The sequence below is a fragment of the Papilio polytes genome, unplaced genomic scaffold, assembly GCF_000836215.1.
Source record: "Papilio polytes unplaced genomic scaffold, Ppol_1.0 DF823621.1, whole genome shotgun sequence".
Lineage (NCBI taxonomy): Eukaryota > Metazoa > Arthropoda > Insecta > Lepidoptera > Papilionidae > Papilio > Papilio polytes.
Window position 1 is genome coordinate 967,709 of NW_013525583.1, and position 18,928 is coordinate 986,636.

Consider the following 18,928-nt stretch of genomic DNA (forward strand, 5'->3'; position numbering starts at 1 on the left):
CTCCGGCTACTCAAGCTTCATAGCAACAAATGGTCTACTTGGATATTGAAGATCTCTGGATACTACTACATGACCTTACACGATTTAATTTGTGCAGTGCCAACGGGGCTATGGATTTAGGAGAAAATAAATATATTAAAAAACAATTAAAATAAAAGAAAACAAAAATAAAAATCTTGAGTCACAAATAAAATTTCGATAAATATAACTACGTTTTAATGAAAATGAAATTTAACATTAATCATTACTTTAATAAAACAAATGAATAAAAGTAGAGATAAAATAATTAAACAGGTTTACGTGAATTTAATGATAATCTTAATGAACTATTTCTATTATTTCGCATACCCACTCTTAATTTTGCCATGCAATAAATGATATAGGAAAGTTGTAACTTGACAAAGGGTTACTGTCTCTATTACCTTGCATTTCCACTGCGGAAACATTTAACAAGATATATGTTTTGTCTTAAACAGACAGACAATATGTTGTTACAGTCTTGTATTTGATCAATAGAAACGCAAGGTCATATAAGTTACGGACAGTACCGGCGTTAGAGTAAAGCGCAGTAACCAAAAGGTGCACCAGAGTTCTGCTATTTATTCTCTTATCATCTCTTAAGCCCCTATATAGTCTTTGTAAAAAAATCGGACGCTTATCCAGGATCTTATAGTTCTAAAACCAGCACTGCTTTCGAACACAAAATACCATTTGTTAAAACATGCTATCTGCATACATGCTGTTAGAAAGCCACATAAATCAAGTAAATCCAAGCTCAGATATACAAGAGAAAAAGGTGTAACTCACAAAAACATATAAAATAATAATACTTTATCGTTTTTTAAATAAAATTTAATACAAAACACAAATTAATTTCACTAAAAGCTTAAAGCTATAACAATATGCCAGTTAAAAAAGCTCTCTTAAAAATAAAATCGAATTACAGGTAAGTTATAAGAAAGAATTAAAAAAAATATATAAAAACTCTAACCTTTTTAATATCTATTCAGATGATATTTTATTAATCAAGCATACATAAGTGTGAATTAGATAGTTTTTTGTACCAAAAACTTTCGTAACATGCTTTTTACATCTTTATTTCTCGTACAATTTATAATAATTTCACTATTCTCGTAAAGTATATGCACGTATCCATCCTCAACATTCCCATTTTTGCATCCACTAAGAATTAATCGCGTTTAAATCAACATAACTATAATTATATAAATATGCGAGAAAATACAGTTAAAAAGTGTAAACACTTTAATAATATCTACTATTTGACCCTTGCAACACGAAGCCTTCAAGAAGTTTGCGCTTTAACGATTTGCTAACACTATGGCCACCATTAAAGTATGTACAATCAGCTGTAAATATGTATAAAAAAATTCCAGAAACTTTTTTCTTTTTCAAAATGAATACACAAATACTTTAATATCCTTTCGAATTAATTCATGTTATTAACGAACGTGAATAAATATTTTTGATACCTTATACAAGTTTGTAAAGTTTCGTAAATATACATTTTTGCAGCTGACTGTACCGAAGTGAGAATTCATGCACTTTTTTTTTTATTATTTTTTTCTGTATCGCTAATAGATGTTTCAATAGTGAATTTATATCATGTTTGTTATGACTTATATTATTTATTACAACTACAAAAGGATTAAAACATGAAATTGAAGTATTTAACAAGAGATATTGTTTAATCTATAATCTGAAATAAAATAAAATATCTCATAGCCTTTTTTTGAACTAATTGTAACAATTTTTTCATGTTTGATGCAAGTATAACACACTATTACTATAAAATATTTTGCATTAACTACAGTGCCCTTGCTTTGTATTAAGTGTGTACTTACAATATACATGATACGGCTTCACTGATTACATAAACAGAGTACTCTGTAGAGTATGTATAGTGGCCATAGTACAAGCGAAGAAATTATATATTTAACCAAAAGTTACCTCTAACTACACAATAAGCATTCAATAACCAACGCACGCTTAAGCATAATACATTTATTACTTTTATAAATACAGTATTGTTAAGAATATTTACAGTAACATCCTTACGCCAATATCTCGTAGCGAGAAATTCCGAGTAACAATAATATGAAACTCAAAAAAAATAATTGGGAGAGCAAAGAATGTCTACTAGTACAAATGAATTATCGAAAAAAGTTATTTTTTAATTAAATTTTTCCTTTGCGAATTTTCTACTTATCATACTAATATTATTTTTAGTAAATGCGAAATTAATTAGAGGTTGTATTTCTTACAATCTGTTTAAAACGAATGTTTTGAAAACTCGAGTAACTGTGGTTTTGCGTATAAAGGTGTGGCGTAAGTTAAGGTTACTGTAATACCAAATACAATATAAGCATTAGTAATATTTAATATTCATAATATTAGTGTAATTGATCGAGCATGCATATTTTTGTAAATTATTTGTGAATCAACTATCATTTTATAAGCCCTTATTTTTTACATTTATCATGGCTATTCGAATTAACGAATACCATGATCGAATACAGTAAACAGCATGCAAATAATATGTCCAATAACCATAATAAACTTCCATAGTTATACATATTGTTAGTTTAATACAAATCAGTCATGCAAATGACTCAAGCCATTTCGAAAAGTACCCAATCTTACAAATCAAGATCCAAACTTACAGTTAATTTAATTTTAAAATACCCGTAAAAAAATTAAACCCCTTTAAATTTATGCTACATTTCCCCATAAATATCGAATTTTCAAATAAAATGTTTGTAAAGAATATAAAGATTGGAACTTGATTCGATATGAACGCCTCTTTACTTACCGTACCCCTCGCCTTGCAGGAAGAGGCGGAAAGCTTCAGAAATCTTGGCCGGTTGCTCCTCAAGCACCATGCCAGAATCAGAGATCTAGAATATATTCAATTGTTGAAACTTCTATGAAGCTAAGCTTAGTAAATTAAAAAAAATATTCTTATCTAACTAATCTGACTTATCATACTAATATAATAAATGTGAAAGTTTAGATGGATGGATGGATACATGGATGTTAGAGTTTGTTGTCTAAGCGGCTGAATGGATTTCGATGTAATTTGGCATAGACGTAGAAGATAGTCTGAAAGAACACATAGGCTACTCACTTTTGTTTTTTTTTTAACTCCTTGCGGACGGAATCGCGGGCGAAAGCTAGTCTTGTTATAAATGCGAAAGTTTAGATCGATGGATGTTTTTTTAACTCCATGAGGACGGAGTCGCGGGCCAAAAGCTAACACATAATTTCGAGTACAATTTCAATGATAATTTTATCACAGCGAGAATACGTATTCGAAATCTATATCAGAAATTCGTAAATATGCATGACTGAACTAAACGGGTTAACGTCGCTCAGTCAGAAATGTCGAACTATCACGCTGACTGGCTTGTCCTCACTAACGTTGATTCGTTAATTCCAATTTAACACTGGCTGAATACATCGATATCCGCAGGGATAGTCTAATCTCAATTTATAGTGAAAATCAGAACATCATACTATATTTAATCTACGTATTTTATAAGATATATTGAAGCTAAAAAATCAACGAATAAAATGTAGAGCGTCGGTGGCTCAGTGGTTTAAGCACTTGAATTGTTATCTACAGGTCTCAGGTTCGAATCACGCAACGTACCAATATGATTTTCGATTTATAGAATTTTCATATGTACATAATGTACCCAACGTTCTTATGGTGAAGGAAAATATCGTGATGAAACCTAGACATAACTGCGAAGAAATTGAAAGATGTGTGAAGTCAACCAACCCGCAGTACAGCGTGCTTGACTATGGCATAGTCACTAACTTAGGGTAGGCTCCTAGCCCCTCGGTGGGGACATACAGTGAGCTTGTGTTTAATGAATGAAAGAATAAATAAAAGTGTTGTAGATAGATTTCCACTTCATGAGTTCGATCGATCTCTTAAAACACATATAAGTAAATAATCATTACCTACATACTGTTGTGATTTTTTTAGTGATGACATTTTTATCAATTAATAATAAACATTTAAAAATACTATTAAAAATATAATATTATTTAATCTGTGTCACGAAATAATGAAATGTAATAAATCTTGTTTCTATGTATCTAAACTACTTACTTCTCAGAATGTTTAAGAGAATTCTAAAGTGTAAACAGCGTTGAAAGAAACGTAAATATTCTTTGACGGAGTGAAGTCAGTAATGAAAAATAAATATACTTTTCTCATTCATAAGTTACTGGTCTCTTACTTTAAATACTAGTTCAGGGACTGATACTTAGAATAAATATTTTAGTTAATGAAAAGAGACATACACAGGATGATTCTTAACGGACGCATACCAAAAATTTAATATCTTTAAAACTATGGAAAATTAGGCAACATACTTTGCGTTTAAATGATGGCTATTGAGGTCTTCTACCTCCACAAAACCGTCTGTTAAGAATCATATAGACCGACACATTTATAATACACTAGCTGTTGCTCGCGACTTCGTTCGCGAGAAATTAGAAAAAAACATACTCATTGATGATGTAACATTTTAACTGTGTAAGAACTTTTTTAAATTGGCCGGTGGTTTTGAGTTATTTCAATACTTACAAAAATACAAATCTTTACTCTTTATAAGATTAGTATGGATAAAAAATCAGTACATTAGGTTTAATATTCTTCTTAGACATTTTCACTACGGATACAACTAATAGCTTTTGCATGCGGACATTTATAACCTTATAAATAACCGCGGTACATATAAAGTTATACTTAGGAATAAACTGAGTATAATCAAAATGTGCAATAATATTTGCTTATACTCAGTTTATATATAAGTATAACTTATACCGCGATTATTTGTAAGAATGTTTGAGTTTTAGGGGCTTAGAGTATGATACGACTTACCTTCATCCAAGTTGAGTTAGCAGGCTGGAGGCGCCCATTGAAAGTGACAGTATCATCCACATGCGGAGACAGAGCGCCAGTGATGTTGAGCACAGGGGCACGAATGGTGTGACCCTCGCGGGAGATGCTGAGATCAGTGCGGCGCACATACGAGTCCATCAGCAAAGACAAGTTGGTCGGGTTCACGTGGCGGGTGAAGTAGCCACGGTACAACTGCGCCAGATCATGGTTGCGCTCCTCAGCGAACTGGTGACAAAAACGCTCCTTCAAAAGTCAAGACTTTTTTGCTTTCTAGGAATTACACGCATAACACCGTAATCAAGACATAGAAACAATAGGCAATATGCATATGACGCCAAATTGGACCGAACTTTTTGAAGCATTCTTTATTACTACAAAAACATACCTGTAAAATTTTTTTTTTAATATTAAAACACCCAAATATTGTACAGGTTACAATATAAGATAACATGTATATAAGATAACAAATCAACGAAATTCGCAAGAAATTGAACTTACAATGTTCAGTTGCCGAGCCAAGATTAAAGTGGAAAACGTTTTAAGTTGCCGTCTAGACGGCAATTTTGACGCAGGATTAAATCACTAGTTAAAACCGCTTCAAGTTTGAATTTGAAAATGTTAACAGAAGTGGAATACAGTAAAAGGTACGCAAGCTCAAATAATAATACATTTAATTATCGCGTTGTAAAATGGGTGAATCGAGTTGGGAGGAATTTTCACGATGCGGTTGCAATTGTGTCAACGTTGGTAGCATGGCTGGTATGCAAATGACGTCACCCGTATGTTGCACCAGGTAGAGGCGTTACGTAGCAACTGTAGTATACCATACATGACTACCGCGGCTCGCAGCGCATCGATGCACATTCGCCTTTGCTATGCAAACGCCGACATTGTGTTCGCGCTAATTAAACACGAACTTTGTGTGTATTTTAAAATTAAATTAAAAAAAAACACCACGTAAATACAAGCTCGGCGGAAGACTATAAAACAATAGCCTTTTCGCCAAACTTATTACCTCACTGAAGTAATTGTAAATATGCACAGCATTATAGTTATCTAGTCCGATGTGGTATTGATTGCTCGGATGTTCACAAAGCGAAACATTACAGAATGCAGTGGCCCAGTCGGTTTGAACGTGAGCCAAAGGGGCAAGTGCCCGGAAGGCGGGGAAAATTTGCCAAACCTCGACTCGTATGAAACGGTACCAATTCTATACATGGTTTGGTCCTTTTACTGCTTACTAAATGGTACATTGTTTTACCGAAGCCGGTTAAAAGGCTACAATGTTATTTTTGAAAAGTATAATTAATATGTCTTAATTTTTGCAGTGTAATTTAGACTGGCATGCAAAAGATGTGAAAATAAATGATGTGAATTAAAAAGATGTGAAAATGATTTGATCGACTGAAAGACAAAAAATCTTTGTGGCGATTCGAACAGTGGGTGTTCTTAATCTGAAACAATTGGAAGTACTCACCCTGCCGAAGTGATGCCACATGAGGTAATCCAGAACGCCCTGGGTCATGCCGCGGGCGCGCAGCGAGCGGGAGTTCATCTTCTGGTAGGCCCACTCAATCCACCCGGCCTGGCTTGAAGTGCAGTTGATCAGGGTCAAAGCATCCACCTGTAATAACACCAGCAATACAAATACCTATTGATTTTCTACCAAAATCTCCTCAGTTTTATGTTCCAAATAAAATTAGAACAGTACTAATAAAATAATTATGTAAAGACGAATTTAAAATAAAAGCCGCTGTTAAATTGTCTCTACAAAATGTATATATTAAGTTTGATGTTGAGAAATTTCACCGAAATATCATGAAAATGAATACCCGCAATATAAGCTGTATTTTCAATCTGGCTTCGGTTTCCATTAATTCCTTGAACAAACTCGACGGCTAAATTTGTTAGGTTAGCGAAAAGTAAATGTTTACCTTTTGCGGGTGAACGAGGGCGAATCTAGCGAGGATGTTCGCGCCTGCGCCGACGCCGAAGGCGATGAAAGTCTTGATGCCGAAGTGGCCCAGCACGTAGTTAATCTGGTTCGCCAACTCATCCATTGTTGGGTAGAGGTAACTAAAACAAGGAGAATCGTCATTAAAAAACTGACGACAAAGTAGCTCCCTCTATGGTTTCGTGTGACTTTGAAACGTTTGCCTTGGAGACAACATTTGGGAAATAGCTATTTTGAGTATGAAGAAACTAGGCTCAAAGACCACGAGTAAACAGATGATACAAGAATTATTTTTTCTCGTCAAAATAAGCACGAAATAGAATACCCAAAAGTGATATATGTCAAAAACGATAAACATAAAAATAACAAACTCAATTATTTGTAAAATGAGCAACTTCCATTTAAAGTTTAAAATTAAAATAAATAATCAACAGTGAAGACTTAATTAGTTTTTTCAGAGTGCCAACTCTTGTTTGCAAAACTCCGCTGGCGAGTCAAACGGCAACTTCAATTAAAATAGGTTGTAGAATGTTAAATGTAAGGAAAGAGCTAATTGTAAGGGCCTGAATCGGACATTCGTACTAAATGTTACGTAATACTGCGGCAACAAACGAATCTATTCCAAACAAACGCAATCGTACCTGCGCTATACGAGTATACCGATCGTGGTTAACCACTTAGCATACTCTGACCATTTTTATGGAATCAATCATTTGACTATTATAATAGGAAAGATAACTTAATGTTTTCAAATTAAAAAAATTAATTCTGTAGTCTAATCTAGACTATAGAAAGTACATGTAAACAGTGACATTAAAAAAAAAACACTTTTGACTTCTAAAACTTATGATGATCAAAATATAAGTTTTACTGCCACACTTGATGTTGTTAATTGACTTCTAAGGGATATCCTTAGTGTAGTTCTATCCTAAATCCACACCTAGGAACACCATTTAAAAACTCAGAGTTGACTCTACTTGATGGTAGTTAATTTCTTTGAAACTATTATCAAAGTTAGTTTAAAAACTTATTAGTAAAGTGTACGTTTGTTTTATACAAATATAACTTAAAGGTCTTTGTATTCAAAAGTTCACTAAACAATTTTATGGTTCGCGATTTCCTTAATCCCCGTACAAAAAGCGGCATCGGCAATAAGTTTGTGCGTCCCAGCTAGTCTCTATCGAGCGGTATTCTCTTACATAACACTGCGGTATGGAACACGCCGCGCCGTTCCGACATCGAACTTTACCAGTCCAAATTATTACAATATTACAATTCAATATTTATTGCCCTTAACACAAATGAAGCACCAAAACGGAACTGCGGAGAGAAATTAAGCTCCGATTTTTTTCATGAATTATTTTTGTAACATTTTTTGACGTAAAGATACTGTGATATCAATAAAAACATTATTATCCTTTGAAGACTTTTCCTCTGAAGAGTTTTCCTTATTTATTTTCGATATTTATGGGAAATCTGCTTATATAAAGTTTTTATCTAAAACTCTATGTAAAATGTCAAACGTGTTTGTTTAAGGTTAGTCCTCAGTGTTGCAAAAATAAGTAAAATTTCATTAAAATATCAACGAACTTGGTTACATTGTTTAATTCAACCATTGTCAAATAATTAATTCTTTCTTCTAAGTTCTTTATTGTTTAATTGAATATTTTAATCAAATTGAATCAGTTGCAAATCCTGGCGCATTCCATTGGAGATCATGTATTTCGAAATCCAAATCCAACCATTAATTCACGATTAAAATGAAACTCAAAAAGAATTATTCGAGAGAATAATGTCTATCAGAAAGGCAGTATGTGTTAATAATGCATGCATGAAGTTACGTCGAAGCGATCTCGACACTTTCTATGAATAATTAATTATATATTTTCATAATAACAGCAGCTTATGGGGTCATACTTGACACTTGACATGCGCGCGCGAGGCGCCAAACCGTCGCGACGCTGGCCCATTGGTGCAGTTTATTAACCTATCCTCAGGAAAGACAACACTTTTCGACTATCACTGATTGTCTAATGGCGTCGTCAAAGTGCCAGTGGCCTCCAATAAACTTAGCAATACCAATAGCGATAACTTAATTTATACAATACTTTGAATTAAACAAAGCTACATCGGAACTAGCAGTGCTGTTACTGATCGATATTCGATATGTAAAGTAAATTTGCAAATATAACGTTTGTATTTGAATCGAACGAGCAACCCATTGTGTACAACCAATGAATAAAATTGACAAAGCGATTGGAGTTAATTACAAAATTTAAATGAAATTGTATTTGGGGACACTTTTGGATTACGTTGATGACGTAATTTAGCGTCAACCTGTATACTGGGATTACTGAAAACTTTGATGGTGGAGCTTCAGCTGACGAAACTCCTCAGTTTACAATCTTACTAGACATATTATGAACTGATAACAATCGCTCAACCATGATTTATATTATAACTTGCTTTCGCCCTAGACTCCGTCCACGTCGAATGAAAAAAAACAAAAATGTTTTCCTAGACCATCCTCCCTTTGCCAAATTTCTTCGAAATCCGTTCAACCGTTTAGACTACTAAGTATAACAAACATCCATCCATCCATCTAAACTTTCGCATTTATAATATTAGTAAGATTAAAAAAAGTTTTCAATTACTCCTTTGTCCACATAATGTTAAAAATATTAAGCGATAAACAAAGGCCCGTATAAAAATATGTTACTCGAAGTATATTCAAGGAAGTGTCGTTAGCACCGGATAGTTATGATACATTTATTGAGGATATAAAATAATGAATCAATAGAACATAAGGTCGTCGACATTTGTACGAGGCCAGACTGGAATTTGGGAATGTGCCAACAACGGCAGTGCACTGTACATAGAAAACTAAATCAAATGTACAACCATATTCGTCTCCAGGCGACCATGTTGCAAACAAATGACTCACATAATGCTTAAAAACGAAAGGTTTTATTTTTTGACCTTTCTAGACATCATTTTTTAATAAAGTCGCAACGATAACCCAACTGCGACCATCGAGTCAACCTTCAACTAATTGCGCAATTATTAACCTCAACATAAACTTGAAGACAAAAGTCTGAATAAAAAACAACTATAACATCATAGTGCAAGCAAAAAGTCCCATGTAAAAAAACCTTTTACATTTTTAGAACACAACTGACGGTAGAACGGTAGTAGGATACCATCAAAATATGTCTCTTAATGATTTAGGAACGCTGAGGGACAAATTTAAAAACTTTTCTTTAATAATAAGTAAATAGAAGAGTCAAACTGTTAATAAAAACTGCGTATGTATTCAAAACTTTAAACGGTTTGACTTAATTAAAACTGTCAGAAAATGAGCGTCTGTAATGGGCTTAAACAGTATGAATACTACATAAGCCCTATTTAACAAGGAAGTAAGAAAATTCATTTATTTAAAACTGTATTTACGCTGCAATACATTTTGTAAGTAAATTAAGTACTAATTCAGAGAAACAGTAAACCAATCTATTATTACCTTATTTAGATAAGAAAATAAGAACACTTTCCTTTATACTTAGTAGATTCATTCGTAAGTAGATTTTAAATTAAATCCGTAACTCGACAGTAAATGACTTTAATTCGTTTAAAGTTTGCTGTCCCAAGTCTGGATGGCTAACAACCTAAGTACTTTTCACATTTTCTTTATAACAACTACTAGATAATGTAGGAAATACTAGTTTTAACCCGACCAGAGCCAAGAACGTGATTTTTACGGACACCTTGTACAAGAATATATGACTATTTCTTTTTTTCAGAGATAAGAGAGAGATGACTAGAGAGAGATCAGTGTTTTAATACCTAAGTACGTATTTAATTGACTTAAAATATTTCCAAGAAGAATACCATTTAAATGACATGAGGAATTTTGAGAGTAGTCCCAGTGGTAGAGAAGGTAAGGAGTAAAAGGTTACCATGGTATGGACATGTCATGAGGAGGGATGTTCGCATGTTACAAGGAGAACGTTAGTTATGAGTGTGGAGCTACACCGGTAGAGGTGGAACTAGAAAGAGATGGAGTGATTGCGTGAAAGGTAACATGATCAAAAAGGGAGTGATGACTGAGATGACGTCTATTTATCTATCATATAGAGTTACATATGTTGAGGACAAAAATCTGTTGCACCGACCCATAACTACAGTACCTATAATATTTCTTTGGCATTTTGCTAAGAAAAACCTTTGCTAGTAAAACCTATTCCATCGTGTGTTATTCGTTCAGCAAGTCAATTATTAACACTAATTATTTATTATTCCACTTCCTTAAACTATATTAATTTATAAACTAATATCAATATTTTTAAAAATAAAATTTCATTCTAACCAACAAAAGCAAAAAATGTATCAAAACGAGATTTTCAGTCACAGCTCTAATTCGCCTTTAATTTTATTCGAAACCAATCAAAGTACACACCATTAACTCTCAAACGGATTTTCCAAGCATCAAAGGAATATTTCCGCGACCACTCAAACCATTTAACAAACTAACAAGCCACAATAATCCTTTACAACGCAAAAAGCGAACTTACTCAAAGCGATTTCTTTGCAACTCTAGCTGCAGGCTTTCCCAGGAATCAATTATTAATAATTCATTGACTGAAATCGATTGTGAGGTTACCGGACAAAGACTATCTTTTTACACAGGGTTTTAGAAATCCCATTAAAAAATAACAATAGTATGCGTAGATTTCCACTTTCCACTACATAAATACGTTTAGAAAATGTCATGTCTCTTATTTTCTTTTTTTAAGTTAGCAATTTTTTTCCATTGGTGCTACGATAGCGGAAGCCACGCTAAGGTGCCACATTCAAAGCGCTATTATCTGTGTGTCATTTCCATACACTTTCATAAATGGGCCTTCACACGATAACATCGAAGCGATACGACAAGTGGTAACCGGGAGCAAAATTGTTTAAAAAAGGTTACAAGCTAGAGATAGTATTTAACCCAGTTTACATTAATCGTATGATTTACAATATAGAAAGTCTATTTTAAATTTGTTAGCAACGAATATAGGCCAGTATCCACTCATAACACCCTTTCATTCACGGATAGAGTTAGAATCAAGCCATTGACCCTGCAACGATTTTAGTACAAAAAGCGACCTGATTCTTGACGTCACTAAATACACATTTAAAACGGGAGCGAGTCTGTTTACAATAAACTAAATATGCAGTTAGGATTGATATTAAATTAACAATATCGCTAAACGATATAAAAAATGTAAAAACAAAAGATATAAGCGTTCAATTACATTAGAAGTTTTACATAATTTTACTAATATTACAAAGAGGAAAGATTGGTATTTTTTATATAACTCAAAAACTACTAGGCCGATTTTAAAAATTCTTTTACCGTTAGAAAGGTAATTTATCTGCGAGTAACATAGGCTATTTTTTTAATTTCATGCGGGCAAAGTCGCGAGCAACAGCTAGCGCACAAATAAAACAAAACGACAATAGCATAATTTGAAATAAAAAATGTTGATAAAAAAATTATTTACTATGTAATTTATTTTCTATAAGGGAATTTATGGAAGCTCGCGATAAACAACCACTTTTCCACCCCTATGATTTACTCAATGAAACATAACATAAAATCGAATTACAATATTTTGTGCTTTGACTAATGTCGTTGTTATAAACACTTTTCTAAATTGTAGGGTAATTTTAGATTATAATCATTCTTGAAACACGTAAATATTTGTATTACATATCGATTAACATTTAAATGTATGGTTTTCTAATTGCCTTTCGATTTTGGAGATAGCATGCTTATCACATTTAAATCTGATAAGACGTGTAGCAATTACTACTTGTACCATGATGTCGGCGGAGGGAACTTCAAAAGATACTCTGCCTCGGTGCCTATCTTAGTGCGACTGGAGATTTCACCTCCAAAGAAATATTAAACTATTTGTACTTCAACTTCTAAATACATCACTACATTTTTGTGATGAACCTTTGTATTCAGTTTTAAATTAAAAATCTAAATTTTTAACAAAAAAATAACAAACAACAAAATGGTAAAATAAAAGTTACAGAATTTCGAAATAGAGCAATGAAAAATAGAGGTAACTCAATATTGTGCTTAAAGCTCGGCTAGTCTTATTTCTGACGGATAACAAAGCGGTCGACTTTACCCGCTTAGCCTTCTGTAATAAAATAAGCAATGTCATTAAGACTCAACAAAGGAACGAAGGAACGAGAAATAAATTGCATTTCCAACGTTTCAATACTTTACTGTATGCTCACATCTACAGCTGAAAGCTTCAACTTAACTATATTTATTAAGACGCCTTTATAAAGCTAAATCGTTGAGAAATTCAATTTATTGAAAATAGATTTAGTTTAGTTTAATCTTGATATAATATTTTGAGTTAAAGTAACAGGGATATGCTATAAACACATCATTTACTTTTGCATCAATTCATACAAATGGATGAAATATACGCCATCTGTGGGAATAATCTATATCTATGTATGTAAATATAAAAAAAATTGATTGCTGTTTGTTATACGAAAAGAAAAAATCCAGATTTTGGGAAAATGATGCATTGGCGTTGCTGTTATCGCAAGTCGCATTTTAAAAAAATGTCTGTCTGTCCGCAAGCCGCGTTTATTCCTGACTGGTCTGAAACTTAGGGTTAGGGCCTTCAAGACGCGAGCCTACAATTTCCTTAAAGGTTGGCAACGCATCTGTAACGTTGACCATCTCTGTGTTCCCGCAGCTTGTTTGCCCCCTTTTCTTATAAAAAAAGGCTGGGCAGATTTCGACCAGACTTTCACTGAAGATTAGATGACCGGCATATTATAGGCTACTTTTTATCTTAATATTGCGCAGATGAAGTCACGAGCGGTTGCTAGTAGCAAATATAATAAACAAATAATAAGTAATCCAATGATATATCATAGTTCATTAACTATCTTTGTTGGTTGTATACTAAAGTGCATAAAGTGATCAAGTGAATTTCGCAACGTCATATTAACGGTTAAATTGGAGTTGAATAGCTTTACGTAGCGGAGAGCAGACAATTAAAGTTAAGTGGTTATTCGGCGGTTAACTAACGATATTAACTGAACACTCTGTTAACTTGAACTCCCAAATACTAACAGCTTTCATAGTTTTAATAAGGAAATTTAATAATTCCAGACAGAAACTACGAAATATCTTAATTTTAAAGCTTGGTTTTAATATTACCATCAAAATTTATAACAATTACTTCATAGTATATTGTTTCATAATACGCATGGGATCCATAAGATTGATATTTTAAACAAAGCTTAGTGGATAATTGGTTGTAACAATTCATAGATTGATTTCTCTTTTATACATATATACTATACGAATGTGTACGAAGTAAGCAAGAACTAATGCGGAAAGACTGAAGGGAACGCCGCAGAGTGGCATGTAGTTGATGGTAAAGCTATTTTAGTAACAATCAACAGTCGCATTGCACGCAACGCAATAAGGCAAATTTAAGCCAATCGTGGCGAGGTAACATCAATTTGCGAACGCAGCCTGGAGGTATAAATACATTGTAATGGTTACCATGCGATTTTTTATAAAGGACATGGATACTTGGAGTTAGTACTCGTATAAAACAGAAGACGATCGACTGATTCGTTGGTATTGATTACTTCAACCCTGTAGCCACTAAAACGAATTGCAGTTTTCTAAAGCAAAGTGCAAATCCATCTCCCCAACTTACTCACTACTGGTCCCTTTTCTCATTATTAAATAAAATATTTATTTTACATTTGCGCAGTTACTTGTAACGGATCTTCATTCTAAAAATAAACAAGAGTACTACAACGTCGAGCGTCACTGCATATGGATGTGAAAGAAATGAAACAACAAATGCCAAATGGAAATACGTTGAAGTGTGTTTTTTATCTGCTTCATATTTTATTTCACTGCAAAAATACTTATACCAACATAAATAATAATGCTTCAGTTATTTCTGTCATTATTTAAAGAACATACTCCATTGTTAGATATAATTTGTATTAATCCATACTAATCTTACTAATATTATAAATGTGATAGTTTAGATGGATGTTTATAACTAAATGGATTTCGATTAAATTTGGCATAGATTTAGAGGACAGTATGGAAGAACACATAGGCTTGGTTTTTTCAATCCCACGCAGACGGAGTCGCGGGCGTAAGTTAGTAACATTATAATGAGATAAACTTTGATTGTAATGAAATAACTCAAAAACTACTGGGCTGATTTAAATTCTTTCACCATTAAAAAACTACGTTTTCAGTGAGTAACATAGGCTATGTTTTATATTATTTTTCAATTTCATGCCGACGGAGTCGCGGATGAAAGCTAGTTGTATATAACTTAATAAATAATTAATAAACTTTGTTGTAAAATAAACAATCTGTTGTTCAAATGGTATAGTTTGTGGTTAAGGTCTGTCTGATGGATTGTTAACAAAGGATATCAACATGTATTAAGCTTACAACTTCATACATGTCAATTGTTTGAAGCGTTCGGTCACTTGCCACTAGCAAATTGTAACTCTATACCTCTTAAGCTATTGTTACATCTTAATGTGTCTCGACGTCGAGGCTGTGCTAGGTATTGTTTGATAACGACAATGAACGACCCAGCGACGTCAATCCTTTGTGTAATCCGACCCACACAAAACTTGTGATGCTTTTAGAAAATCATAGGTCATACAGAACTCCATCCATGCTTGATTCTTATAAAGTAGGAGTGAAGTCTTTGTTTTACTTATATATTTACTTCCACATATTTTCTAAAGATCAGGTTAAGGAAAGTAAGAAATTGAAGTGAATTGTATATCTACAAAAATGAACCTTTTGTTTTCAAATCACGAAACTAAAATTGCGAAAGCTTTACTTCCTATAGTTATATTTTGTAGAAAAAAGTCCAATAAAAATGTGTGGCTAAAAGTGAGCAACGACAATGGAATATGCACTCAATATAATTGTTTTCAGTTCGTAAAAAACGGCCTTAAATATTCGATCGAACATAACGCATTGGCGTAGGTACATTCTTGTAAATTACATGAGTATTTTCATATAAACTGACATATATAAAGTTACAAAACGGCAATTCTCACTAATTTACTCTTACAAGGCTGAGTAAAGATAATAGAAACGTTTATTTCACAAGACATGCGACATAAAACAACAAGACATAAAAAAAATGCGATTACGTCGAGTTATTTTAAGGTTTTTACTTGATTACATTCAAAAGAATTCGTACGGGTTTTTCGAGTATGAAAACTAATTGTTTTGATCCTTATTAGAATAACCGGGCAATATTTTCTACATTGAACATAAGCTCGTCAGTTTTTAGTTAATCCAGCAAAAGTTATGTTGCTGGATAATCTATTAAAATTTTGAGGTTATAAATTCTGATGTATGGAAGATCTAGCAATAAGGAAAATAGTCTGTCGCGTCTTTTAAGTGAAAAATCAGCCAAATTAACATGTCTTTACAAAGTAATCTTTCAGTAATATAAGCATCATTAGTAAATTAGTGATAATGAAAAGGTCACTAAATAGGTCAATGAACTCGTAAAGCGAAATAAAATCTTTTCACGGTACGACAATTTTCCTCGACGGGCGTCGTCAGAAAACCATTTGTAAAACGCTACAAATTTCTTTCTACCCCAACAATTTGGACACGCTATAGAAATATGTCATTATAACCGAACAAAGGTAATTAATCAACTTTCGTATTCCGACATCGTACCGTCGAGTTACTTTGAACGAGGCTTACGGAAACTACAGAAAGTTCGACGTAAAGTGTGATCAGCATAAGTAAATAGGCGATATTTTTTTTTATAAAACCCGACTTTAAAAAAATACAAACGAGAAAGTTAGAAAAATATTTGATAAGGACAGGTAAGGCGTTATTCAAATGATATAACATAAAAGTACCTGTCGGCGAGTTCCGAACAAAAAATAATCAATACAACCCGCACGGCCCGAATTATTTGCGACCGACACTACCTAACACAAATAGTTACGCAGAATGAGTTAAAAAACTTATGAAAGTGAACGCTATTTTATTTCAGCATAAATATTTTAAGTATTAATGCAACAAAATTTAAGAATAAGTAGTAATATAGATAAACATAGACCCTATTTCTGAAACTTCTAGAATTCTTACATAACTCCTAAAAGTTACAATTTACGTCATGAAAATGTAATTGAAACTTGTTAACTAATTTAAACAAGTTCAAGGAATCAACAAGACGAGTTTTTATGAATACTTAAATTCAGTAAGTAAGCGTTTCAAGTATTTTTCAACGCATGGCGCAACGCACGTTTACTATTGAAAAGTAAGAAAAATTTAAGAAGACATTTACTGAGATTGTTGTTGTAGTTGTAAAGTGCTATTTTTTTAGTATGCTGTTTTGGATATTAATTGATAACTAGGCGGAAAGGGAGGAATATGAATCTTACTAATCCTACTAAATGCGAAAGTTTGACACAAATCAAATAAACATGTTGTAATAGAAAATCGATTTTTTTAAACAAAACATGTTAACGTAAATAGTTTGTGAACAAAACCTTTGAATAGAAATCAGATACACTGAATAAATAAACATGAAAACAAAATATGATGCTGCCACGTCTCCAACTTGTAGAAACAACATACAGACGGGTTGTGTTGAAAACATTTATAAAACAAACAGAATGAAACCCATTTTACCGTACACTACTTTAGAAAAATACGTTCAAGAAAGCTGGGAATACAAACTAGCTGGGGCGACAATTTCAAACTACTCACCGTGTCTAGCTTCGTTCCACTACGAATATAACTTTAGTATATTAAATCTCCACCTATACGAGTATAACACAATAATCAATCTTATTTTAATATTCGGAAAAAGAAAATAAAAAAATTATACTCCATTCCATTAAAAAGGTAACTTAATCTAGAATAACGACACAAAGCCTTTATGCTCCGAACCTATTTTGAATATTAATAGCATGGTATATTAAGCTCGTTGGACACGCGAACTGTGGAATAAAAGTCTACATAGGAATTTGCTACTTATAAGAGAGCGCACAACTTTGACTAAACTACCGGACAACAGTTTAGTCTCGCTTTGAATTTACTATATATGCGCATACACCTCGATTTTTTAGTTGTGCAACAAAACAATTGAATTTGTCGCGAAACAATCGACAATCGCACAACAGTTTTGCGATAGTTTAAACAAATGATCGCCCGCTTTAACTAACTATATGGTAATCTGTACACGAGTATGTAAAAAATAGTATATAAATTAAAAAAAACTGCCAGGGAAACTGTAATAGTTATAGTAATGTTCAAAGAAGTATGTAATTCAGTAATTCATTGCATTTATATCAAAAATACAAAGTGCGCAAATGGATAGTGAGATCACTACAGTAGCAATTATTAACATTTCAAGCACATTCCCGATATAATTTTGGGGTTCATAATCATATAAGCATTCCCTATTTGAAACCTCATGCCGTTCGTGCACGAACCGAGACGTATGTTGAATACTATAGCAGCCCCTGTAATTACAAATCTATAATTGGAATCTCACATTTCACACGTCATACGAAATATGGAGCCGAAAAATCGTACGCTATTGGAAATGCATTCAACTGTCTACGAAAAATCCTCTACAGCTGACAAGCCTGTTTCGCACCGAGATTATTGGATTTCACCAAACCCATTCAGAAAAGTAGACGACCGTCACAATACCGCACGCTTTTTAATTCCGATTTTGGATGAGTAATTATTTTTTATTATTTTTCTTCCTACGTTTTATAGCTTAATGCTAAAATCTCTACGCTGCGTAAAAAATGGTCAATGATTCTATTTAAGGGTAGGTTCTCATTGGAAATAATTTTCGAAATGCCTCGAATACAGTCATAGCACATTGAACAAGATAATTAAAACCTATTATATGACAATCGTAATCATTAAGTCCTCCTATTGCAATAACTTGACATACATTTGCATAATT

General features: G+C 32.9%; 1 protein-coding gene across 4 annotated transcripts in view; it reads right to left on the minus strand.

The window, feature by feature from the left end:
- Window positions 1-18,928, minus strand: part of LOC106104491 (protein NDRG3) — a 55,048-nt gene that overhangs the window by 2,025 nt on the left and 34,095 nt on the right. For 3 of the 4 annotated variants that reach the window (XM_013284561.1, XM_013284559.1, XM_013284562.1), the window contains 4 exons: window positions 6,871-7,012; window positions 6,414-6,560; window positions 4,916-5,161; window positions 2,831-2,915 (listed from right to left, as the gene is read on the minus strand). In XM_013284561.1, coding sequence (XP_013140015.1) covers window positions 2,831-2,915; window positions 4,916-5,161; window positions 6,414-6,560; window positions 6,871-7,012 — 620 coding nt within the window. Of the gene's footprint in view, window position 1; window positions 109-2,830; window positions 2,916-4,915; window positions 5,162-6,413; window positions 6,561-6,870; window positions 7,013-18,928 lie in introns of all 4 variants that reach the window. The other variant, XM_013284560.1, reaches the window with a different exon arrangement.